The sequence below is a fragment of the Ambystoma mexicanum genome, chromosome 3p, assembly GCF_040938575.1.
Source record: "Ambystoma mexicanum isolate Mex_15411 chromosome 3p, UKY_AmexF1_1, whole genome shotgun sequence".
Classification (NCBI taxonomy): Eukaryota; Metazoa; Chordata; class Amphibia; order Caudata; family Ambystomatidae; genus Ambystoma; species Ambystoma mexicanum.
Window position 1 is genome coordinate 1,134,462,730 of NC_090925.1, and position 26,687 is coordinate 1,134,489,416.

Sequence of the window (26,687 nt, forward strand, 5' to 3'; positions counted from 1 at the left end):
GGTACAACCTATACAATTCTCAGAGATCTTATCCTCCTCTCCTTCTTCCCTGGTATAATACCACATCTCACCTGCAGTATTTCCCAGAACACAACCCTGTGCTCCCCTACCCAGGTGATCCTCCCTCGCTCGTCCACCCCCAGGGTTGGGATCTGAGAGCACCAACCCTCCCCGTGTCACCTGAATAAGGGATTCTCGAGGTCTACTTGGGAGAATACCCTCAGGTTTCTCACAGCATTTAACACAAAACCAAAGCATAAGTTACCTTTCATTGCAGGTTGCCCAGGTGGGGGGATTGTAAGGAATTTGACCATCCACATGGGGAGGTGAGCTCGCCTAGTCTGGCTTGATTCTTTTTTTAAAGAAATTGAATGTTGGTAGATAAACCTCTGGGAAATGTGTGGGGCTAATCCGTACACATTTCCCAATGCTCACCGCACAACAAACACATAGTGAAGGGTACTCTGGGGGACACAGCCTACCGGCGCAGTCCTCCTGTCATGTTCAGCTGGAATGTGACAGCCACGGGTACATGAAAGCCTCTCAAGAAGGGGGAAGGCAACACCTTCCTCCGGCCATGGCCAGCCTAATTTAAATATCAAAGGCTCCTTGGATCTGCCGTGTCTATAGTTCTGTGTGGTGGCTGTGCATACTGATGAGAGTTAATTGAAGCAGGCCTGCAGAGAGGCCTGTTCACAGAACTAACAAAGGGCAGGAAACCCCTACACCTATTTGATATGCAAGGTGTCAGCTTGAAGCTAGCTCCCACCCCTCTGTATGAAGGATAGTCAATGTCATGTCTGGGACAACTGTTTACAGTAGGCAACCCCTGCAGGGCGACCCCTTTTCAGAGGGAAGAAGTATGTTATTTGATGGAGACAGAATGTCTGTTCTTGCCGCAAACTTCAAGCGAGACCTGTGCTTTGATCAGGAATCACAGAGAGCTCAATTAACCAGAGAGACACTTTGATCCACAACAGACAGGAAAATGAGTGGGACTTAGTAATACATGTTGTCACCCCTTACCTTTCCTATTACAAAGCACTCTGGTTATGACCTCACGCTTAACAGAAGATTGTTGGTGGGGACCCATGATTTGTTCATTAAGGTAGGCTTTTCCTGCACCAATCACTGGAGCCCATTTGGCTTTAAAAGAGGGCTGAGCCCCTCACTTAGCAGATCATCTGACTACTTTGAAAGGAGTAAGAAGGAAAACTCATTTAGACCATTGATGAAGATACAGTCTGCCTTACAGCTTCTGCCAGTAAAGGAAGGCCAGGATTTCCAAGAAGGAAACAAGATCCCTCCTCTAAACATCTCCTAGGGAACAGATAGAGATCCCGGACTCAGAGGACCCCTCCAGCAGCTCCAGATCTGGTACCCAGCCTGCACACAGCTTGCCCTGCTATGTTCCGCCAGCAAGCCTCCTAGATGGAAAGTGCCAGAGAGTCTCTGAACAAAGGACAAGGCCGTAGCCTGCAAACACTCTTCTCAGCTTTGGGCCGTCCACCTTAAAGGACGACACAAGCCCTGCGATGAAGCTAGCCGGAGTTGCACAACAAGCATCATCCAGTGTCCATCTTTAAGGACATTTTCGAGACAGTCGAGCCCTCGAACCGCGACTGGCTGGACTACTGACTGCTGTCATGCTGCAGTCACTAAAGCCGCCCGAGAAGCCTTGACCAGCGTTCCAGATACACCAACCAGCACAGAGACAACAATTCTTGACCTCGAGCTGTCTTGTAGGCAAGCCTGCAGCTGTCTGTCCAGCCTCGCTTGCTGAACTGCCTCCCGCCTGATACCCACAGATGTCTCCCATCTTGAACTCTGTTGTAGGAGCTGCAAAGTGTCCTTGAACAAACTCGACGCTGTCGAGCATCAAGATCATCTCAGGCACCAGGTAAATTGTGGTTCTGTCACCCTTGTCCTTCTCTGAAGGCCCCTAGTGACACTTATGACCCCTTGCTCCCTTGGTGCTTAAAGCAAATAACCTTGAACAGTTAAGACTGATTGCTTTACCGACTACCCTCCTGTCAGTATGCACAGTGCATCCTTTTCCTTTGTGAAACTGTCTGTCCTCTATGTTCCATGGTGGGTTGTATTTTGTAGTATTCTAGAACTGTCTGTTGTAATAATAATAAAGTAGATCTTTTTATACAACCTTGACTGGACAGTCCCTTTTATCATTGGGTAATATTTGTATTTTCGCTGTGTTGCAACTAACCAACGATCAACAACCTTGCGGAGATAAGCCTGCTGTTCTGTCCACATTACCAAAATTGGACACAGATTGATGGTTTAGAAACCGATATTTATCCCTGGACCACTGGTGCCCTGGAAGTTGATTCCTCAGAGGGATCGCCACAAAGAATTGCATTTTTACTCTGAAATGTATTCTGCCAGTGTTCTAAACTAGTATCTGCATTTTGACATTGAAGTCTGTTGGGTTAAACAGTGTTAGTAATTTTTATGCTTTTTAATAACGGTTACCATTTGGTGCATTATTGCTGAACTAAGAATAACTGTGGTTCTGCATAGTACTACATATATTGTGTTAACTATTTGAGCAGAAATTCATAGTACAAAATGAGTTATTTATTTGTGTATATTCATCTAAACATTAGCGGCCTCATTACAAGTATGGAAAAACGGGAAACAATTAGCAGTAACAAAATTACCATCAATGTTCCCGCTCTGCCATACCACGAGTATGGCCTTTGAGTGGAAGATTTACCTCTAGCTTCTCAAACTCACAGCTGAATTATCGGCAAAATTAGCAGAATTACCGCGCCGGAAATACCACCGCTGTTATTCTGCCAAAAAAGCCCCATTTTGTCCAAAGGACTAAAAATAAGTTGGTACTTCCACCGCCACTTGTAATCTGGCGGTAATACCGCCAGACCAAGTGGCGGTAACATGAATTCAGTTTGTTGGTATCTGGGCAGATTTACCGGCCAGATACCACCAAACTCGTAATGAGGCCCTATATCCTTTAATATAACCCTTTTTCACAATTTACCGAGTACAAGCTACACTCTGGTAACACATACCCCATAGTTGATTTCTTTTTAGTTCCTTTGATGTTTTACTGTAACCCAGACTAATGGAAAATGTGTGTTGCCTACTGCAGAGTTTGACCGCCACCACTCTGGGCATCCAATTCATTGGCCCTCATTACGAGTTTGGCGGTAACCATGCCGCTATTGGCGGCATGGCGCCGCTGAAATCACGTCGGGTCCGGGTCCTCGGAATGAGGACTAACCGGGCCATTCCGAGTTCGAAAGGCCCGGTAATTCCTCCCTCCAAGGACCCGGACACGGTCCTTCCCCATTCCCATTTCAGCCCCCATAGGGCCCGTTGTTTGCTCCCTCTTCCCCTCGCGGGACCCGGTAAGCACGCCTGGTTTTCCCAGGCGTTCTTACCGTGTCCCGCGAGGGGAACTCGTAATGCGGCGGTACGGAGTGAACGGCGCCGGCACCTTTTACGGCGCCGTTCACTCCGTACCGCCAGGATCGTAATGAGGCCCATTGCGTTTTGCCATGAGTTTGTATGGAATGCACCTGTGTGTTTTCCAGGTCTTACTTCAACTGACAAACTATTCTGGATAAAGTTGCCAAAAATCTTATAGTGTAAGTCTGCAATGACGAGATTTGCTGATTCTCCTCTCAGATGTGTTTGTTCCACATGTTCTATGGCCAATGCGGTGTGGAGAGGATGCCAAAATTGGCATTACCAACAGTACGGTCAAATGCCGATTTTTTTCCACCGCCCAACCTCCCTTTTCCGCCTGTGGATTTAGGGACCCCTCCAATAGAAAACGTTTTCGAAACCAGGAAGCGAGCCTACAGGCGTCAAAAAGCCCATCGCCTGTCTATAACATCTCTAAAAAAACACTAACTATAGAAGAGATAGCCGTCCTGGAGAAAGGGTTTTCCTTCATTCCAATGAAAAATCCCAGAAAAATGGAATTCGAAATTGAACTTCGGAATTTTTTTAGGAAGGTACACCTTAGAGACTATTTTGGGACTAAAATTAATGAGTTTACTGACAACAGCAATACACCTTTTAGACCCAAGTCAGGGTTCACCCCCACAGCCCAAATGATCTCTAACGAAATTATAACTTTCGAACGTTCTGTCCTAAGGGATTTCAATTCCATTCTCTCTACCCCCTTGGAGCCTAAACATCAAGGCACATATAATTTCTCCAAGAAAGAATGGCAGTGCCTGCGTAATCTGAAGGAAGATTCTTCCATTATTATTAAACAGGCCGATAAAGGCTGGGGCATAGTGGTATGTGACACTGAATACTACGATACCGAAGTTATGAGACAGCTGAACAATGTTGCCTTTTACCTTAAATTAAGAGGCGATCCCATTGATAGTATCAGGAGGGATATTCTAGCTGTCACTACACGGGCACATGACATCGACATATTAAGTGACAAGGAGTTTGAATACCTTACAATCAAAGGGACTAGGACTCCTCTGTTTTATATCCTCCCTAAGGTGCACAAAAACAGCCAAAGTCCCCCCGGGAGGCCCATTGTCTCCCTATGCGGTTCGATCCTGGAACCTTTGGGTAAATATCTTGATTTTTTTCTTAAACCCCTAGCAGCTGCTACTGCCACCTATTTGGCTGATACAACAGATGTGATTCTACATCTTATTTGGCTGATACAACAGATGTGATTCTACATCTTGAGGGGCTTTCATTTGACCCTACGATCCATCTATTCATTACACTAGATGTAGAGTCCCTGTACTCTAATATTCCACAGCTAGAGTCTCTACCAATAATGAAGTTTTTCCTGGACTCCAGAAGCGACCCTCAACTGGTCCCTAGTCAGTTTTTGATTGAACTAATGGAAATAGCCTTGACCAAAAACTATTTCCGGTTCAAGGAATCATTCTTTTTACAAACAAAGGGCACCGCCATGGGCGCAGCATTTGCCCCGAATTATGCCATCCATTATATGTGGGCATTTGAAAAGGTCTTTATTTTGAACAATTCCAATCCGTTCTATCAGGCCATAGTATTTTACAAGCGGTACATAGACAATATTATTATCATCTGGGACAAAACTAAAGGTGACCATGCCCAGTTTCTGACATGGACGGATAATCTTAATGAACACCTTAAGTTTACTATGTCCATAGACAACAACTCTATATCTTTTTTGGATCTCCTGGTTAAGGTCAAACATTGATTTATCGCCATGGATCTCTATCGTAAAACCACTGATAGAAAAACACCATACTTCATTTTGGCAGTTTCCACCCCCAATCATTACGGACTAGTATTCCGTATGGCCAGTTCCTGAGGGCTGCACTGACAAGCATGATTTTTCTCTACAAGCAGACATAATACAAGATCGTTTGCAGTCTAGGGGTTACCCTACTCATGTGTTAAGACAGTCACGAAAAAAAGCACACCCTCAACATCGGGACATTCTGTTATCCAAAAATTCCAGAGAAAATCCATCTAACACGCGGTTGGTATGTGCAATGACATTCAACACCCACCATCAGGCCATCAAAAAGGCAATAAATAAACACTGGCCCTTATTACAGCTAAATGACCCCAAACTGGACCTACCCATGTATGCCCTTAAAAAAGGTAAGAACCTCAAAAATTGGCTATCTAAAGCGATAGAGCCCAAGTGAAACAAAAATCTACTACCATTTCGGAAACTTGGGGTATGAAGAAAATCTGTGGCCATTTTGCATGCGGCTACTGCTGTCAATGTGCGTCAATTCTGACAGGCAAGACGGTGAGGATCAATAACAAAATATGGCACCTTAAGGATCATACGACCTGCAATTCTAAGAATGTTATATATTCTGTTACCTGCCCCTGCAACAAGACATATATAGGTAAGACATCTAGGCCGGTGAAACTTAGAATTATGGAACATAAGTCCAAGATAGGAAGTAGAAGCGCCTCATCCCCTCTAGTACCTCACTTTTTGAGAACAACCATAGCTGCGACGAACTTACCTGGTGTGTTCTGGAACTAGTCAAAGGCGTGGATCAGTATGCCACTGCCACCAGACTTTCCACCCATGAACAATGGTGGATCTACAACACCCAGAGTTTTTCAACAGGGCTTAATCTTCAAGAGGAGTGGATCTTGGGTCTTTGATAGATCCATGCCTGTGTTTATACCTTTTACACATGGGGCGGAGTCTTACTGAAGTGACTGGACACTTAGAACCAGTGGTCTGCCAACATTCCCTGTCGAGCTTCAGGTGAATACCATACAATCATTAATGGTTTTGGAATCAATTCAGATAATGTTTGCCCAAGTGCCTCTTGCACAATACCATTTTGGATCACACATGGCTGTTAAGCTGAACCCGTGTATTCTCATAATAACAACAACGTTGTTGGCATTAAACTGCTGTTCTGGCGTGCCCGTCTTACTTTCATCCATGTATGCTGTCAGTTGACGATTTTAGTCGCCCTTTATACAAGCAGGCGGACCCGCAAACTCACAGAATCGGTTTCTGCAGGCCTGAGTTTCTGCAGGTAGAGCATGCGAATTACAACATAGGCCTAAGTCTGTTTCCATCGGCGATCAAATTACCAATGGAATTCCTGACATCTCCCGTCTAGCTCGCGTAATGGTCTAGTGCACCTATACTATCACAGGTGAGACGCTACGCTGTATGGGTGTCATCGATATCCGGCCAGTCATGCTTGTGAAGTAGGAGAGAGGGGAGCCCCTGCAGGCTTTACGGTAAGTGTCCAGTAGCTACAGAGTTGGCCAAGATTCGGCATGTTAGGTCGAGCTATGAGCTATTCCTATTAAGAGTTCATGTTGAACACCGCAGGCAGGGTGGATTTATAACCTCCCGCAATGTTTGCAGAGCTTAACTGCCGAGTTTCGGCAATAGGGGCACACTTTTTTTGTAAAGGTGCAGCCTTTGTGGCGCTGAAAGCACAGACAAATTTATTTTGACACTGCTTCACATGCGCTTTGGCTTAGAACGGAATTATGTTGATCAGTGCCTTGGACACATGTGCGGAAATTCAACTTGGAACAATGGCCTTGGTCGCCCATTCATCTTAGAAGGAAATAAGACTCCATTAAGAGGAAGCGAATATTCAATGTGATTGATAGTGAACACAATATGGAAGGATGCCTTGGAGCATCTAACCTTGGTGAGCTCTTGAACACATTTTTTTCTATTGCTATTTTGACCGTAGGCATGGTTAAAACGAATGCAACTGACTAGGTCATTTCACTTTTTTACAAGTAGGGGAAGTGGTTCCCACTTGACTGAATGTCCTTGTTTTGTGTTGCTTTGGACCAACCCCGTGGTGGCCTACACAGTGCCGGGCAGACACATCATTGGAAGCAATTTTCTAATGTTCCCTTCAGCATGTTGGTAATTATTGTGATTTTTCTCCCCTCCCACACTAATGCCTCAGGACACTACAGTGACTGAGCTTGGCATGCCTGTATAGTAGTTCTCAATTGGATCTAAAACATAATGTGACTTTTTGCCTTTTCTTTTTTCCCCATTTTTATTTCTATCTTTTACAGGGTTGATTAATCTCGCTTACCCAATATTGATTGTAAAGATATGTTGTATTTTTAAACTACACTATATGTTGTGGTGAATACACAAGGGATAGCATTGTCCTGATGAAGACAGGAACCAACTGGAGTCCAGTTAGAAGATCTTTTACCGTTGAAACTACTTTTGTTATGCAATGAATATCGCTAGGATGACCTGTTATATTACATTAAAACATCATTAATGGTCCCTAGGTCAATGTAGTTGACATATAGCATTCCCTTGCTATTATATTTGTTTGTCTTAGCTGTATCTGTGAGATCAGTTCGAGCAGCATATTTGCACAGTTAGAACTATTTTGCCATCTAATACACTCACTTTTTAATTGAGGCTCTCTTTTATATCTTTATCAACAGCTTGATTGTTCTGATACTTATGCACATACAGTATCAGTTGACCACGGGCACACCTGCAAATACCGGCCCCTTTACTCACGCGATCCCCTTCACCTGAGTTCGGAGTCCCGTCTTCTCAACTGTCCCTACGGAACGTGGACCCTATGTTTAGGCCCTGCTTAAAGTTTCTACATGAATTTTAACCTGTTTAACAATCTAAATTCAGTTTTCTGTCAAATATTGATAAAATTGAGTGGTGTGTATAGGCTTTTTTGAAATACAGCCTCATTCTGAATTCATGTTTCTCTCAGTACACTAGACACTTTTGAATTTTGCACTATGGGATATTATAGAGGAAATACAGTGATTTGTATGTATAGTCTTTCAGTGAGTAAGGCCCAATATGCATTAAGGGTCATCAAGATTTAATATGCCTTTTATCAGTCTGTTTAAGTAATAAAAATGTATATTTTTTCAAAATGTCTCATGGGTTTGTGGGCCAATTGAGTCTCTCCTCCTCATGCACTCTGGAGGGTAGTCTAGCTTTAATGTGTTAATTTAAAGGTTGTGATCCGCCAGACAGGCTCACTGTATTTACATTGTGGTGTGGTGGTCAGAACCGTTTTTGCCAGCTGTTTTTGTCGGTTTATCATTCATGTGGCTTGTATTGGCCACTGGTGGTGGATCAGATGCTTACAAATTAGCTTAGGCGATTCTTCTTGTTATTCACTATTCTGAGGGAAAACCTGTGGCTCAGGATTATTTCTTGACAAACCTCCTAGCCTCTGCCGCCTGTGTTGATGAATGATAACGAGGAGTTTGGGGTTCTTGAGATCTGTGATGGGGGCCATGATTCCATCAGCAACTTATTGACATCCCCAAGGCTGTCGGGTGCGGTGGAAGGAGGAGTAAGGCGCGTTTTGCAAGGCAAGCAGCACTCCCACCTGCTACATCGGCGGTGGGGGGCAGTCGGTTGGCTGGCGCCATGGAAGCTTGTCTATGGTCCGTGTATTGTCTGACGGATGAGGCGTGCAGGTGTTTTTGAAAAGATAGGCTTTGGCACCCTTTCAACAAGCCTGCCCCTTTATATTCCTTTGGAGTTCTTTGTTGATGAAGAGCTAAAAATACTCCTTTCTTGTCAAGTGGCACAGAAGCAGTTTATATGATGCAAGGGACAAAGCGCAGCCTCTTCCCAATTCTAAGTGCCTTAATGGTCACTGCTGGATTCCTCTTTCCATGCTTTTCTGCGAATGTGGGTCTCATTCTGCATAAGGAGGCTGCAGAAACAAAATCCACAGAAAAGGGCGCTCTGTGCCACATTCTCTTCCGATTCCAGACATGTCGCGAGAACAGTGCATGGACTATCCAGACCAAAGGTTCTCTACAGAAGTTACCGTCACTGAGCGGTGACTCTGCAGTTTACGTTAGGGATTGGTTTTCTGATCACCAGGGATTGGTTGGACCAGAGGTGTAGACAGGTTAGGGCCTGAGTGGGCAAAGGCCGGCCCAAAATCTACAAGTGCCCACCCTGCAGTGCTGTGGGGGCCTTTAAAGATGTGCCGGGCGCAACTACATGGACCCCTTGCTCACTGCTCTTAGAAAGGCACAACTTCACCTCACTGATGATGCCCAACTGGGCTGAAACACGTGTATAGGGTTGCTGTGGTACTCTTGTTCAGAGAATTGCCTAGCATTTCGGTGCTGGACTGCCCCTGGGCAGGACAAAGACTAATATGTGGGGAAATGTTTTCTCTGTGAAAAGAACAGTGAGCTAAAGACTTGTTGAGACTCTCCCAGGGGCCATCCACCCAAGAACAAGTCAATGGGCTGTGTTCGTGCTGGTAGAGAGTTTCCTAGAACCCCCTCTGTTTTACATTAGCTTCTGTCCCCACTTGTTAGACAGGCTATTGGTTGAGCTCCCGCTGTGCCCGCTTTATCTATGAATGGAAAAAGCAAGCGCATCCCACAGAATCCATTGGAATGACAGTTGACATGTTTTTCATTGCAGCCTCTTTTGCCAGCATGGCGGACATCAAAACGGATTCGACACGTGGCGATGAAATACACAGTAACCCTAAATCCAATCGGATTCCCGTGATTTTTACCACTGCACGGGCCTTTAAGTGGCATGAGAAATCGTTGGGGGAGATCTAACAAGAGGGTGCAGCCTAAGAATGAGCAGCGACATTGGGTTGGAGGGCTGTTATTTGCTTCCAAAGATGGAAACTAGGAGCCAGGCTGGAGATGAGGGAACATTTCTACGCTTCTTTTTACTGAAACCTCCTTTCCTTTTGTTTCTTAATCACAGGCGCTGACCCGCACAGGCAGACCTTTCCCCCAAAAGAGATGGGGCCTCATTACGAGAACGGCGGTAGCCATGGAGCTATTAGCTCCATGGCTGCCACCGTTCCGGCCTCCATTACCGGGTTCCTGCAATGGGGACTTACCGGGTTGCTCCGAGATAGGAGGACCCGGTAAGTCCTCCATGCAGGAACCCTTCCCCATTCGAGCCCCCATAGGGCTCAATGGGAATGGGGAGGGAGGTAATAACGGGCAGATTACATCTGGCCCATTATTGCCTCCCTCTTCCCCTCGCGGGACCCGGAAAGCATGCCTGGTTTTACCAGGCATGCGATCCGGGTCCCGCGAGGGGAAGCTTGTAATCGGCGCTCCCGGAATGAAGGGGGCAGGTGCTGTACCGGCCCCCTTCAATCCGGGAGCGCCAGGGTCGTAATGAGGCCCATGGTCTCTGCAACCATGTGGAAGTAGCAGATGGAGAGGCGGGCACACTCAATGGAATTACAGCAGTTTGCTTGCCTCTTGTTTCTTAGAGGCTCTGACACCCGCAGTTTGCAGAGCCCATCTCTGTTGAGTTAAATGGCTGCCTGCGGGAGGCAGCACCACTAGGGCTAGTGGTACGAGTCTGGCAGAGCCCTGACTCGTGAGCACTTTTTTCAGAGACTGGCGGGGCTCCGTCCTTGCTAGCCCCATCCCACTTAAAGCACTGCTGCTGCATAAGGTGAAAAAGAAGCACCCGAGTAGAGCCAGAAATGGTGCATACAGTGGTCCTGCACAATTCTTCCTGAACGATTCAGTGGCAGAGAACGGTGCTTATATGTCCTTGTTGAATCGGGATTTGAAATTACAACTCCGTCTGATATCAACCCCGTTACAGCCACTAGAAAATAGAGTTGCCACGAGGCGGTGAAGATGAGCCCTCGCTCAGACGCTGGAACCTGTACAGTTCTCACACACACACAGACACTGGCATCATTAAGAGAGGCCTCGAACAGCAGCGAATGAAATGCCTAGACAGTGCAGGGCGTTTATTATTCTGCCACGGGATGGTAGGTAGCATACATAACACCGGCTTTATCTGGCGCCTCTCAGCCCTACAGCACACCCTGCACGCGCGCTGCACTTGCGGCCCAGTAATGCTGTGTAAGCAGTGGAATCCCTTCCCCCCTCCCCTGCCCAACACACATTTTTTCCTGAATAATTTCTCCAGCAAAAGCTGCTTATCTTCCAAGCCCTGGTGCGCGCGCCATCACGTCACGCAAGTGTGGTGCCACACAAAAGCTGACTGCGCAGTTAACCCTTCGAGGTCGCACATTAAGGTTGGAGGAACGGACTCCATGTGCATCATTAGAGCGAGCTCAGCAGCCGGGCCAGAATAATAATAAAACGCTCGCAGATTAGAGCGTTGATTCTACGCACTGTTTCATAGACGTGTACCAACTGCACTTCCCACTCTGGAAGTCCAGTTCAGCGGAATCCATAACATGAGTAATACTGATTTGGGGACACGTTGAGGCAAACATGTCCGTGCACCAAGAGACAGTTTAATTGAGTGCGTCGTGCACATGGGAAGTATTGTAATGTAAACGCTGTCAAACTCTATGCACCGTTCCGTGTCTTTTACGTCATCATAAACCGCAATACACAAGTAAAAAAGGAGTCCACGGGCACGCAGTGCTGAAAAAGCCGTCTGCTAATTGGCAGGGGCTAGAGCCAGGACATGGAGTGAAATGGGGAGAAATGTCTGTGTTTCCTGGTAAAATGCAAAGAATAAGCGCCCGGCCCGTGGCTCTGGCGTTGAGCAGCACAGAGGCTGTTTGACGCAATGCACTTGAGCAGCTACCAATACAGTAGTGCATCCATGGGCGTAATTTTAGGTGGGCACATGGGGAGTTTGTCCCCCCCCAACTTTCATGACACACCATTTTGTCCCCATTCATTTGGCTGGAGCACCTTTTCTTCAGATGCCATGTCCCCCCCCACAACATCTTCAGCAAAGTTACTCCACTGATTGCAGCCCTCGACGTGGTAACTGCGTTTGTGAACCAGTCCCCACAGGTACCCGGTCTATGCTGGGACACTTCTAGGGGCCCAGACAGCGACCCTCTCTCTTCCCGCCGGCCTTTGCATGGACGAGGCCCGGTTCCTTTGTAAACAAACCCCCCAGAGAAACAGCGTCGCTGCTGCAGGATTACATGGCGCGGAGCCGGTATGCTCGCGGCTGGGGTGAGGATTACGCACCGCCGCCGCCCAGGCCCCCCTCTGAGGGGGACCCAGCGGCGCGCGCGGCGTCCACTGCTCCAGTCAGCGCGCGCCGCCTCGGCGTAGCAGCGTTAGCGCGGGCGCTCCTCAGCCTTCCGGTCTTATCTGTCCAGGTGCGCAGGGGCCGGGAATCACGGGCCGGTGTGCGCCCTTTAAGGAGCCGCCGGTCCAGGAGCGGGGCGTGCTAAAAATACCGCGCGCTCTGCAGCTCCTGCGGGAGGCGGTGATTCAGGCACGCGGCTGCTCGCTCGCTCGCCGCAGTGTGTGCGCGCGCGCGCGCCCCTCCTTCTCCCCCCGCCCACCTGGCGCTCTCTCTCTCTCTCGCTCGCTCTCTCTCTCTCACCGGTCCATGCCGCAGCCGGCGACATGCTCACCTTCTTCCTCGTGTCCGGGGGCTCCATCTGGCTGCTAATGGGTGAGTGCACGCGTTTTTTTTGTTTTTGTTTTGCCATTTCTACGCTTTCTCAGACCTTCTTTTTTGAACGTGAATAGAATCGTGATTGTGATGCACGAAGTGTGTGCGTGCGAGCCCCGGGGTGTAGCATCGCATGGGCAGAGGAAGCATTGTGGGAAATGACCTCAAGGAAAGCAGTGCGTGCAGCGAGTAGGCATCTCCCCGGCGGCTCCTTCTGCGCAGCTCCGAGGTGCAAAGCGGGGCATTATTACAAGACAGGCGCCCTGTCTAGCGACATGCACCTGATACGATGGGGGGGAGGGGAGTTAGGGGGGGGGACTCCGGAAATAATGGATCGTGCGTGTATGCACGTTGATGTGGTCAGTGTCTAGCACTGTCCCACCTGCCTAGAGTTATGGTCCAATGTGGTTGCTTTTCCATTGTTTTCCAGAAGAACGGACAGGTTTATTTTATTCCCACATTTCCCGATTAACATGACCTTCCATCACCGAGGAACCTAATCCTGTCTGCTCCCTTCACAGAGCGTAGGTGCAGTAACCCAGTGCGCTATGCTTCATGCAACACCGGGTGTCATGCCCGCGGTTTCTAGAATTGAACACAAACTTTCTGGTGCCCTTCAGCCCCGTTTAATGTGGGGTGGCGGTGATTTCTGTCCACTGTACCGCTCGCACACGTAAGAACTGCCGTCGCATCCCCCTTTCTCTTTCCCTCTTCATGATGTCTGTCCAGCACCGGCTCATTTGTGTTGCGGGACCACTTCGATATTTTTGAAAGCTGTCTTGTCCTCTCAGGGGTGGGCTGTACTTTGAATGATCTGTACGTTATGAGGGAATGCCACTTCTGGGGCTTAGTGGGTGCAGCATTTTATTCGCACTGGTGTGGCTGCTGCAGTCGGCATCATTATTTGGTGCGCAGTTGTCACGTCTCCGAATGTGTCACTTCCTCTTCCATGGCGCGCTGGCTATCGGCGCTAAAGCAAGGACAGAACAACGGTCAGACAGTAAAGCCTGAATGCAAACAGGCAGGATTGACATGAGGGCCTTTCAACCTTTTCAATGAAAATGGCCCCCAAGCCTCAGGAGGCCGCCTGCAAGTGCCCCCATATTGCCAGTCAGCATCCTTGTAACACGCCAAATATATTCCTTTATATAGTACTAACGTTCTGGGATTTACAGTGTGCACTTTGCAGTACTCGCCTTACAAGCTGCCTGTGCTGGAGCCCTTCCCACCATCACTTCCCTCTGGGTGTACAGAAGTGTTATCACCTCGTTGCCTTTTCACACTGGTTTCCTCCACACCAGCCACTTGCTGAAAACAAGTATTTATGGCTTTTCAGTGGGCATTTAGTGTTTAAGCTCCCTGCTGGCTTTTCCCTGATAATCAGCGGCTATTAACCCCTACTGTTTTTGTCTCCATTATAATGTATGCACCCCACGGGTGCCTCAGACTTTTCTTAACTCAAAGCAAGGGGGTGGCCCCCAACCATCATGTTGCAATGGGCCCTCAAACATTTTAAGCTGGGCCTGCAGGGAAGTGGTGTGGTAGGATGGAAGATGAGTATGCAGATAGATATGGAGTTAAGCGTGGAGGGAGGTGGGCAGGCACTATGAGTCCACGGGTAGGAGGTTGAGTAAGTTAGTTGATAGGTAAGTCGATTGCTTTATCAATGTAATAGCCCACAGAGCGAGCGAACGTTGCAGAATCTGCTTTGCTATCGAATAGCTCATTATATTTGAGGGGGCAAAATAGAGGCAGCAGGAATCCAAAAGCCCTAAGTGCTTATTGAGGGAGTGTTGCGCAAGGGGGATGATGCAATGTCATTGAAGGATGCCTCTCTAATTGAGGGTACAGTGCTCATCCTCAAAAGAAGAGCACTTTCTGAGATACTGTTAACTTTGTTTCCGCTTTGACAAATCTGCACAAAGCTTCCCCCAAAAAGTTTACAGTGGCCTTTGATTTCTTGAGAATGTTTTGTGCCGATTCCTCAAGGGGCGCGTCTACGGGGATGGGAGTGCCAGGAGTTCACATTCCACGAAAGGACACATAGGAATTTACAAAACCTGCTGCTGCAACATCTGCTACAAAATGTCAGAGAAACATGTGATCATTATTTAGACCTCACCTCACCCTGAAATGAGTTTGCGGTTTGGTGGTGATGTATGCAGCAAATAGTTACACTACTGAAAATGAGTATGTCGCTGGGTGTGCCAACCCTTGCGCACCCAAAACTAGTTCGGAACAGTCTAAACTGATTGGCTGAACCCTGGAAACGTGCTGTGCAGCTGCCATCTTGGTGTTCATGAGCCTGGATGCTGTTCCCAATCACTGTCGAGGTTACAGGCCCTTCTGTCGTGGTCTGATATCGAGCGATTTCATTGAAGAATATTCACCACACATATTTTTCAGTGCAAACTATTTATCGTCAAGAAATTCACCTACAATATATAATTTAACAAAAAAGTATAGGTTGTATGTTTGGGAACAGGGATACTGATTTTTAGGGGTGGGAGGTGGGGTTGATGTTTTTTGGGGCGCTGCCTTGGTAATCCCCCACCACATTTTACTGCTGCTCTGAATTTAAAAAAAGGTGAACATTCAAAAATGAAACATTTGGTGATGAGAAATTCAGGGGTAAACACGTATAGACCCCAGGTAATGTTGTGGCATGACAAAGATGCATTAGGGATAGAAATGGACAGAGTAGTCTACAAACTTTGAAGGCTCAACTGATGTGTCCAATACAAGAGGAAATGTTGCGGTCCGGGTTATGCAAATTTAGCAAGGTGGCATTTCCAAGGGGCGCTCGAAGTGGCTATGGCAGGTTTTCTATACTTCGTAAAATGCTGCGTGCAAAATCAAACACCTTATTGGGTTGCAGACCAAGAGCACTTAGCTAGGGGCATTACGTGGGACGGCGGGGTGCCCACTGTGGCAATCAATCCAGATCCTGGGCCTTGAACTTCTGGAAAAGCCTGCAAGCGTTGAATGTGTGGACTCCCCCTGAGCGGTCAGCTGCCAGACTTTGAATGCATGAAACCAAGCATTAAAGGCCACGGACTCCCTTCCAAGGTCCTTTTTTCCTCAAAAATATAGAGGATCTACCCTCATTGCCATAGACAAAGAAGCTGATTAAAAGATGGGTGACCCTCTAATTGTGAAGCTCTTCCTAGTACCCCGAAAATCCAGACTTCCTACCCTCCAGGACAGAACCAATGTCCAGTGATCCCTCTGCATGTCTCAGTAAGACCAGTCGGGACAAAGTCTCCACCACCGTAGCCTCCCAAACTTCCCACTCTCAGGCAATGAATATATCATGCGGGTCTGAGCGAGGACCCCTCAGCAACGAAGGTGCCCTCGTTGTTGACCAGTCCAGTGATCTGGTTGAGCACTTTCTGGTTGTTTTATGTCGAGAAAAAGCCAACGACATAAAAAAGTTGAACCAGAAAGTCAGCTATCCATAGATTGCACTTTGTATAAAATATGTCTTTCAGTTGTGGGGCCACAGACATATTCGTAAACATCCTGAGGGTGTTTTAATAAAACAATACTTTTTACATTTTTTCATTGTGTATGGTTACATGAAAAAAATCAACCTTTACAATATTAGATCTCAAAAGAGGTAGTAGGAGCCCCTCTTTAGAAAGAACATGTCATGATAACCGGTTCTGTGTTTTTTTCCCCACTTTGAGAGTCCGCACCATTGCTTTTTGCACACTGTACTTTTCACAAAGAAGGAATAGCCATTTGCATATCAGTCTTTGTCCCGCCCACAAGGGCACTCCTGCACCGAAATATTATATCTAAATACATATAATTCATACATGAACGCCATAATTAACAATTATTACTGAAAAGGTTTTCCCCAAAGAGGTTCATATTATACATTCTGTTTCCAAATGTAAAAACATACACAGAAAGGAAAAGGAAAAACAATGTAAACACTGAAAAATACCTGATAAAGTAATTACCTAAAAACGAGCTCAATTAAGACATGAACTTTAAACTTTAAGACAGTTGATAAAACCCCAAACAGCAATTGTTTTTCAACACCCCCCCAGCGCCATTCTCTCCACTCTGGGTGACCGTAACGAGACTTTTCTAAATTTCAATTGCTCCTCTCTCCTCCGTGTTGCTCTGAGTCTTCAAAGACATTAAGCCGAAACATTCTACCCGCCTTCCCAGCTAACTATGGACTTGAAATGCGTTTGGCACATTATAAACTCACTCCCATAGCTTTGGACAGGGGAGTAGCCTGGCATCCACATCGATGGGGCGAATGTACAGCGGTTCAGCACCATGGTCAGCGACCGGACGATCCCACGAGCCTGCTTTAACCTAGCTTTAACCTAGCAATTTCAGCCAGCCCATTACCAAGGACATGCGCGGTACTGTCTGTTAATTCTCTTAAGCCCCTTTGTGGCGGCGATACAGAGATTGACTAACCTGCACGTTGGAATTCCCAGAATCTTTGAGTTTTCACCATAGACTACTCATTTTACTCGTGCATTATGCATCTGTGTGAATTAAAGCGACCGCACATGTTTAAATATACCTCCGCTTGCATGGTCGTTTATTCAGTGCCATAATGTGTTACTCCGCGCCTCAATCTGCCCCACCATCTATGGATGGTTTGGCCTTGCTTGCTCGCAGGCGAGCTAACTACGTCATGTGTGCCTCTTTTGGAAACTCTGCACAGCTTTTACCATGAGTCCAGGAGAAAATCCTGACATTTGACAGCCGCAATGGCAACAGACCCCAGGATTTACCTATCACTGTGAATTGAAGCTCTACTCTGTACACAACAGTGTGGAATAAAGCTAAGGTGTGGAGATTTAGGCAACGCTTGCAATAGAGGAAGTCGCTTTATCGGATGTGAGAGTAGATGCTCTGGACATGATCCTGAAAAGTAACCATTGCTACCCGCAGAAGCTTGACAAAACCACAAAGACCACATGGCCGGATTATCATTTAGCAAGTGCTGATGTGTGACGAATTAAATTCCTGGGTACCACTGATTCAAGGGTGAATATCGGTTTCAAAACCATAAATCAACCCCACATCTCTAATACACCAGAAGGGATCCGAATAGATTGGATTAAACAAGCATACCATTAAAATTATAAACTTCCTTGAGCAATTTTGGTAGCGTGGATGGAACTGCAGGCTTATCTCCTCTAAAGGTCGTGGATCGTTGGTTATTTTCAACACAGCCGAAAATGCAATTATTACCCAATGACAAAAGGAGTGTCCAGTCAAGGTTGTATACAAATACCTACTTTATTATTATCACAGCAGACAATCTAATTACACTACTAAATACAACTCACCCTGTAAGGAATGCAGAGAACAAGACAGTTTCTAAGAAGGGAAAGGGATGCACTCTGGTTACTGACAGTAGGGTAGGTGGTATGGTTAATAACCACAATCGTTTTTTAAAAGGCTACTTGGCTTCTGCAAAAAAGAGAGAAATGTTCTTAAAATGGCTCTAGGGGCATTCTGGGAAGGACCATGGGGACAGAACCACAATGTACCTTTTGCTATAGTTGTTCTTGGTGCTCGACAGCGTCAAGTCGGCTTCAGGACGCTTTTCTGGCTTCTGCAACAGAGTTCAGGAGAGAGTCAGCTGCGGGTATCAGACGGCAAGACGGTTCAGCGAGCAAAGCTTGGCGAATGGCTGCAGGCAGGCCTTCACAGCGATTTAGGGTCAGGAATCGTTTTGTGTCAGTGGTGATCAGTGGTTTTGGACCACTAGTCGAGATGTCTTGGGTTCATTCAGCGACTGCGGCTTGACGGCGGTAGTTTAAGGTGGGACAGCGTTCAGCATTGCAGGCCGCTCAGCTCGAGAAACCTTAAAGGCGGACAACGGCAGGTGCTTGTCGTTGCACTTCTCACCGCCTGTTCAATGGGCTTGCATTGCCCTTTAAGGCAGATGGCCCAGAGCTAGGCAGTGTTAGGCAGAATCCTGTGCAGTCCCCTTAGGGACCACTACACACAATTAAGACTACAGGTGGCAATACAAGTTTTACCTTTGGTACAAGCCTGTACTACTATGTCAGAGTGGTAGCAGTGGCGAAGCAGCCAGGCTTATCTCAAGAGTATATGAGCAGTAGCAGAGATTACACAAAGGGACCACAATTACTGTGACTCGAGCAAACACTGACTCAAGGTTTCAGGTAGAAAAATATAAGTACATTTATTTTTAAACCATTCGTTATAAACACAACACTTCTATTAAACTTCAATAAAAAACACACTTTAATTATACTACAACTAACCAATTCACTTTGTACAGTAAGTCTCAAGGTAAGTACCCTGTGTTTGAATGAACCAGTGTTATGAACAAAACACGTTACCGCGAATACGATTGCGATCACTTTTAGACAGTTCGGTCTACTAAACAAACGCGTATCTGTGACATGAAATGCTACTGGGGCAAAAAACACTTAGCACCTGAGATACCCAGAGGGAGTTGGAGGCAAAAATCACAGGCAATATTTTGGTTAGGCAGGCAGAATCAAGAAACACTCAGAGACAGGAGGTCAAAAGTCAAAGGGCGGGAGCCAGGGTCGAAAGACACCGGGGCCAGTTGCCGAAGATCACACGGTCAGACAGTTCACGGTTCAACATAGCCAAAAGTACTTTGATATTGTCAATGTTCGGAAGCAAAAGTTATAAGGAGGGAAGACAAGGGCAAGCCTTTGAAATGAAGAAAAAGGGATTCACCCAGTTTCCTCAACAGAACACAGTACCTTGTTCCAGTGGTGCAGCTGGTGCCCTGGCAGTTGTTCCTGTTGGTTTCCCGCAGACCCACGATTCCTGGAGCTTCGTTGTGAAGGAGGACGTCTGAAGGGGGTCTGCACCACACAGGGATGAAGCCGGCAGCAGCGATAAGGAATAAAAGGTGCGCTCCTTAAAAACAGGAGATGCTCTTTAGGTGGCTATCCGGACCACTACAGCAGTGGGCAGCAATTTCGACCACGGAAGAGGATCCTCTAGCTGTAGAAGATGAGCTGGTTATCCCCACCAAGCTCAAGGGAAGAAGACTCCGGACTGGATCTTCTCTGAGTCGTTGAAGGGCAGATAGATCAGGACTGCAGCAGGGCTTCACCGGGACGGGGTAGTTGCAGCAGCCGTCATTCGCTCTGCTTCTCTTCGGTTCCTTATAGTTCCAGTGGCAACTCTCTGACTTCTAACCCAAGAGACCTGCCTTTTATGCAAAAAAAAAAAAACATTCACGCAGCCTGGCTGTCAATCACTCAGCAGGGGGGTTGTCCAGCCCGGACAACTACCCTGGCCAATCAGGACAAAGTGCGACTTGGTTTTCCTAGGATACCCTGTGCAGGTGGTGACTACACCCCTCCCTCACATTCAGCCCACCTAGACACCTAGGCGCCTTGAGGAGGGCTTCTGGCCAGAAGCCCGCCAAAAGACAGTGAACAAAGAAGGCAAACATAGTTTGCCGCGCAAAGTAAAACACAAGAAGGACTTTAACAAAAAGAAATGGCAAATAAACCCAACCGGAGCCAAGAGAAAGACGATTTGGTCAAGCGGGTTTATGTTCGAGGCTAATATAATAGCCAAGAACAGTACCACATTTATGTAATATAATTGCGGTAGAAAAGCTAGGGTAGATACCACTGCCACCAGCCAAGTCTAAATGTTAAAAGAGGGAAATAATGCTCTAGGACGTACAGATACAAAGGGATACAAGTTAACCCTTTCCAGTACTCCATGGAAGATGGGGTGTACTGGATCTGTGGTAGATTGACTAAGTAGAGTTAATGGTAACTTTACCCTTTTCTAGGGGACAGTAGTCGCCTCAGAAATGGAGTCGAGGGAAGTCTCAAAGACAACCCTGTGCCACGGCCCTGAAGGTGCTGTGTGACACACAAAAAGAAGGGGGCTACTGAAGTGGTGTACTTCAGAGTCCACAATCACAAAAACAGGTAGAAACACATAGCAAAACCAAGGTAACAGTAGGGGAAAAGCTCTTACTCTTACAAAGTAGAAAGAAATAAACTCCAGAAGTCCAGCAAAGCTGCTGGGGGACTCACTAGGTGAGGGAAATTAGCCATAAATGAGAATTCTCCCTAACACTCACCCCTCCGCCCCCAGACTAAGGGACAGGAGGATTTAATCCACTCCTGGATGGACCTCATACCTCTAGTCGGTTACAAACATCCTAGAGAGACCATCAGCATTTTGGTGGTGACTTCCTACTCTGTTTTCAATGTTACAATCAAAGGTTTTCCTTTGTAAGCTATATGACCTACATACCATTGGAGAGACATCTTTCTTTTTGAATCTATAGGGGATCTGGTTGACCAGTCCCTCAGAATTTGGTACAACTCCTGAACCTGTGATAGGCTTTTTCAAGGGGTCCTTATAAAGGATTCCCTTAGATCTAGAGTGGCCTCCAGGGTTCCTCACCACCTCTCTTTTGCGAGCAGGTTGGGTCTCAGGCATCTTGGTTGGAGGGCCTGGGGACAAGCAAGGTACATGCTTCCCCTTCCTCTTAGATCTAACCTTACCTATTTTAGGAGTTTCTCTCTTAACATTAGGATTTGAGTTGGGGTCTTCTGTAGAAGGCCCAACAGTCTGAAGGTTTTTGGCCTCAGACTTTTCTTTCCTGGTGTTCCACCAGCACTGAGAATTACCAGTTCTCTTAAGCCTAGAGAGGGGTCCAGATGGTCTATCCACCTCTTCTTCAGAAGCAGGGGGAGTCAGAGACTTTAAAACTGGGGTAACAATGATGGAGCTTGGTTTGGGCTCCCATTTCCCTAACATACTAGCCTGAAATGTTCCTGGGTTAGAGATCAATTTACTAACACCAGGGCTTGTAGTGGGGTTCTCTGTAGAGGTTCCCAAAGGCTCAGAGTGGTCCCTTAAGGTGGCCTCTCTAGCCAATTTGGTTTTGTTCTGCTTCTCCATACTGGGAGGCCTGGGGGTACTGGATACTACTCCTATAGTTTTTAGATCATTTCCCAACAGGACTCTCCCAGGCACCTCACTCTGAATACTGACAGGGATCCTCACTGTCATATTGTTATACTGAATGAGAGCTGGTAGAATAGGAACCATTTGGACAGGGCCTCCAGCAAGTTTGGTGGGGCCTTTGTGTGCCTTAGCAACATCCTCAGACCTGAAAAATCTTTCTGTGACTTGAACGGTACCCTTGGCTGAGTTCCCCCTGCACACACGCTCTCCTCACCTGAGCTTTCCGAGTCGATGGTATCTTGCAGGCCTCGACATGCCAGGTAGTCTCTCTCCTTCTTCTGATGCGTGGGCTTGTCACGGAGAGAAGCCACTGTGGCCACTGGGTGAGAACAGCGGCACAGTGACCTCCTTTCCGGAACCAAGCCAGTGTCAAGACTTGTCTCAGAAGGCCAGTTGTTCGCAGATGAAAGAAGGAAGCAAAGGATCTCCAACATTGAGGGTGTGGCCGCAAAACGTCCAAGTCCAATGGTAGCAGTAGGCCTGAAGAGCAGGCGGAGAAGGCAGCAGTTGAAACGGCTGAGGTGGAGGTAGAAATCTTCCAAGAAAGCACTGCGGAGGAGCACGGGAGAAAACCCCACGCTGACGGGACTCAAAGAGCAAGGGAAGAAGAACGGGAGAGAGAGAGAGAGAGAGAGAGAAAGAGAGAGAGAGAGAGAGAGAGAGAGATAGACCGACCGCTGGAGAAAAAGGCACAGCTAGCGCCGCCCAGGGAAGGCGGCGGAGAGAAATGGAAAAACAAAAGTACGGGTACCGGAACACTGGAGAAGAGTAACCACGGGGAAAAAACCCCTGAGTAATTCCAAAGCGAGGTGCAGAGGAAGAGCGAAGGACCCAGAGTCGAAAGGTAAACAACAGAGGGGGGTTGCAACGCAACGACCTGCCGGGAGGCAGGGATTTAAATACTCCCGGCAGCAATGCGTCCCGCGTTTGGAGCTGCGGATGCAAACACAGAAAAAGGACTAAAGTAACCTTCCTCTGCGTCCTCTCAAACTCCAACGCGGAAGAAATCGCCAGTCACGGCGACGGCCGCGACTGCGAGTGACAGTATGCCCCCCCCTAGAGTGCAACCACCCAGGCTTACCCGGGTGCAAGCGATGGAACCTAGCCAACAGCTGAGGGGCATGTATTTGGGAAGCTGGCTCCCAGGAATCCTCCGATACCGGGTAGCCCTTCCATGACAGGAGGTATTCCAACCGACCACGAAGGAATCTAGAATCACGAATGGCAGAAACTTCGTATTCTTCCTGGTCGGCAGCAGTGACAGCAAGATTCCGGTTGAGAGGCCGGCGATGTGGATCTGAATAGTAGGGCTTAAGAAGAGAGGCGTGAAAGAGAGGGTGTATGCGTCTGAGAGATGGAGAGAGTTGTAGACAATAGGCAACAGGATTGACCTTGGAGAGAATGGGGAAAGGTCCCAAGAAACGTGGAGACAGTTTAGAAGGTTTTGTCCATCTGGGAAGGAATCTGGTGGACAACCACACCTTGTCCCCAGGTTTCCATGAAGGTGCTTCCCTGCGATGTTTGTCGGCTTCAACCTTATTCCGCTGTCTACAATCCACCAAACTTCGCAATGCACTGTCCCTGGCCTCCTGGATATTTTTTAGCACCTCTTCCGCAGTTGCAGAGTTGGAGAAACTGGGCACCTCGGGCATTAAATAACGCGGGTGAACACCGTAGGTGCAAAAAAAAGGGAATAGGCCTGTGGCAGTGTGCCTGGAGTTGTTGTAAACAAATTCCGCAGTAGGGAGTAGAGAAACCCAATTATCTTGATGCTGGGAAATAAAGCATCGCAAGTACTGCTCCAAGGTTGCGTTGAGTCGTTCCGTGTGGCCGTTCGTCTGTGGGTGAAACCCAGAGGAAAGGGCCCTTTCCACTCCCAATCGAGTACATAAAGCCGTCCAGAATTTGGAAATGTACTGGCTTCCTCGATCGGATATTATCTTGTCGGGGAGGCCATGAAGCTTGAAGATATCTCGGGCAAATGTTTCTGCCATCTTGGTGGCAGAAGGGAGTCCCGGAAGAGGAGAGAAATGGGCTAGCTTGCTTAGAGAGTCCACCGTAACCATGATACATGTGCATGACTCAGAATCAGGAAGCTCCACTATGAAGTCCGTGGAGATGAGTCCCCACGGGCGAGTCGGCATCTCCACTTGGGTGAGAAGTCCTAGGGGCTTCCCCGAGGCATATTTGACGCTGGCACAAGTCGGGCAGGTCTTTACGTAGTTGAACACGTCTCTCCTGATGTTGGGCCAAAGAAACGACCTCGAGATAAGTTCCAACGTACCATTTCCACTTCTGTGTCCGCCTAGACGTGAGTCGTGACACCATTTTAGGACTTTCCGGCGCAGCGACCCTTCAGGGATATACCACCTCTTCTTGTAGAAGACCCAACCGTCCTTGATTTGGAAAGGAGAATCAGCGGAAAAAGAGATATGAGGAGCCTCTTGTGCAACAGCGGTCTTGACCTCCTGAAGGAAAGAACTCACCGTGGCTAGGATCCGATTTCTGTGGAACAATGGCTCAGACTTGACAGCTACCATTTCCAAGTGGGAATCCTTGCGAGACAAAGCGTCAGCCAGACGATTGAGAGACCCAGGGATGTACGTGATCTGGAAGTCGTACTGCGAAAACAGGTAAGCCCATCTAGCCTGCCTGGAGTTCGAACATTCCATGTCCTGTAAAGCCTTTAGGTTCTTATGGTCGGTGCGAATGAGGAACCGATGACGGGCATCCATGAGAAGGTGCCTCCATTCCTCACAGGCCAATTTCATCGCCAACAATTCCTTCTCCAGAACCGAGTAGTTGAGTTGGCTGGAAGAAAGAGTCTTAGAGAGATAGGCGACAGGATGCTCCACCATGTTGAAGGACTGAAGCAACACCGCTCCGACAGCTATAGCGGAGGCGTCCGTCTCCAGAATAAATGGAAGAGTTTGGTTGGGATGCTGCAGAATCGGGGCAGAGCAGAAGAGGGTTTTCAGATGACAGAAACTTCTTTCTGCCTCAGTAGACCAGGAAAAAGGATAGGCCGTCTTCTTGAGTAGGCGGGTGATGGGAAACACCACCTCTGAAAAGTTTGGAATGAATCTCCTGTAGTAATTCGAAAGACCCAAGAACCTCTGGACCTCCCGGACGGAGGTCGGGGCCGGCCAGTCAAGAATAACGTGCACCTTGTCAGGATCCATGGCGATCCCTCCTTCTGATAGAACATATCCCAGATAATGTACCGAAGGTACAGCGAATCTGCACTTCTCCTCCGTGACCAGTAGATTGTTCTCCTTAAGACGCTCCAAAACTCGTCGTACTTGTGCTATGTCTTCTCTCATGTTAGGGGAAAAAACCAAGATATCATCTAAATAGATGATGACCGAGATGGAAAGCATGTCAGAGAACATTCGGTCCATGAACCTCTGGAATACCGCTGGGGCGTTCACCAAACCGAACGGCATAACCTTATACTCAAATAAGCCCAGAGGAGTACGAAACGCGGTTTTCCATTCGTCACCCTTGGCAATCCGCAACAGATGGTATGCGTTGCGAAGATCCAGTTTGGTAAAGACTCAAGCACCTTACACCGCCTCAATAATGTCCGTGATTAGGGGCATAGGATACCGGTCACGGACTGTCACTGTATTTAGGCCCCTGTAGTCAATGCAGGGTCTAAGGTCGGCGGAATCTCTTTTCTTAATGAAAAACAAAGGGGCTCCTGCTGGAGATTTTGAAGGTTGGATGACACCATTCTCCATGTTGGTATCCAAGTATCTCTGAAGAACTTGTCTCTCGGTCTGGGTGAGAGCGAACATCCGTCCGAATGGAACCAAGGCATTGGGCTCCAGATCAATAGTGCAGTCCTCTGGCCGATGGGGTGGAAGTCTGGCATGGAGGCACTCCTGAAAAACCTCTGAAAACCCAGAGCAGAAATTGGGTAAAGCATGGATACCAACATGGTTGTTGGGAAACACCTTGACTGGCTGAAGATCAGCTCGACCTTCCAGTGAAAAACGGTTGCGCAATACGGGGAACTGAAACTTATCTGATTCTCGGTCCAGTTGATCAGAAGATTATGTCGACAGAGCCAGGTAATGCCCAAGATGATGGGGAAATGGGCAGCCCTGATAATATCAAAACTCAAAACTTCCTTATGTTGGTTAATCGTCAAGGAGAGATCTTCAGTGGTATGGGTGATGGGACCTGAAGACAAAGGCGAACCGTCCACACCTTCCACCTTCTGACCTTCTGCCCGGGGGATCCGACGGAGACCCACCTTGTCTGCCCACAGGGTGTCGACGAAGTTCCCTGCCGCGCCACAGTCCAATAGAGCCAGTGTTTCCACCTGATGATTTCCGAGGTTGAGTTGTACTGGAATGACCATCAGCCTGGAGTCCTCCTTAGATTCGGAGGAGGTCACTGACAGAGAGACATAGGGACGATGAAGATTGCTCGAAGACCCTCGGTCGCTGGTCCCTACTGACGCCGAGGGTAGTCGTTTCCCAACCTCTTGCTTGACAGTTCTGTACAGTCTCTGAGAAGATGTTGATCTGATCCGCAGTAGGCACACAATCCTTTCTCTCTTCTGCGACGTCTTTCAGCTGCGGACAAGGGCGCCCTGGTGGCACCGATCTGCATGGGTTCTTCGGTAACAATGTTAGTAGAGCGACCAGGGAGAACGGGTACAGAGGGGTCTGAGGTATAGCCAGGAGTCCTTTGCTTACGACGTTCAACTCGTCTCTCTTCAAGGCGATACTCTATATGAAGGGCAGCAGAAAGCAGATCTGAGAAAGTAGGAGAACGAGGGGAT

At 47.7% G+C, this 26,687-nt stretch overlaps 1 protein-coding gene across 3 annotated transcripts in view; it reads left to right on the forward strand.

The window, feature by feature from the left end:
• Positions 1 to 12,559: 12,559 nt before the first annotated feature.
• Positions 12,560 to 26,687, forward strand: part of ACSL6 (acyl-CoA synthetase long chain family member 6) — a 774,575-nt gene continuing 760,447 nt past the window's right edge. For 2 of the 3 annotated variants that reach the window (XM_069652522.1, XM_069652521.1), the window contains exon 1: positions 12,560 to 12,895. Coding sequence is in view for 2 of the 3 variants with exons in the window: in XM_069652521.1 (XP_069508622.1) it covers positions 12,847 to 12,895 (49 nt within the window). In the remaining variant the exon portion in view is untranslated. The remainder of the gene's footprint in view (positions 12,896 to 26,687) is intronic. The other variant, XM_069652520.1, reaches the window with a different exon arrangement.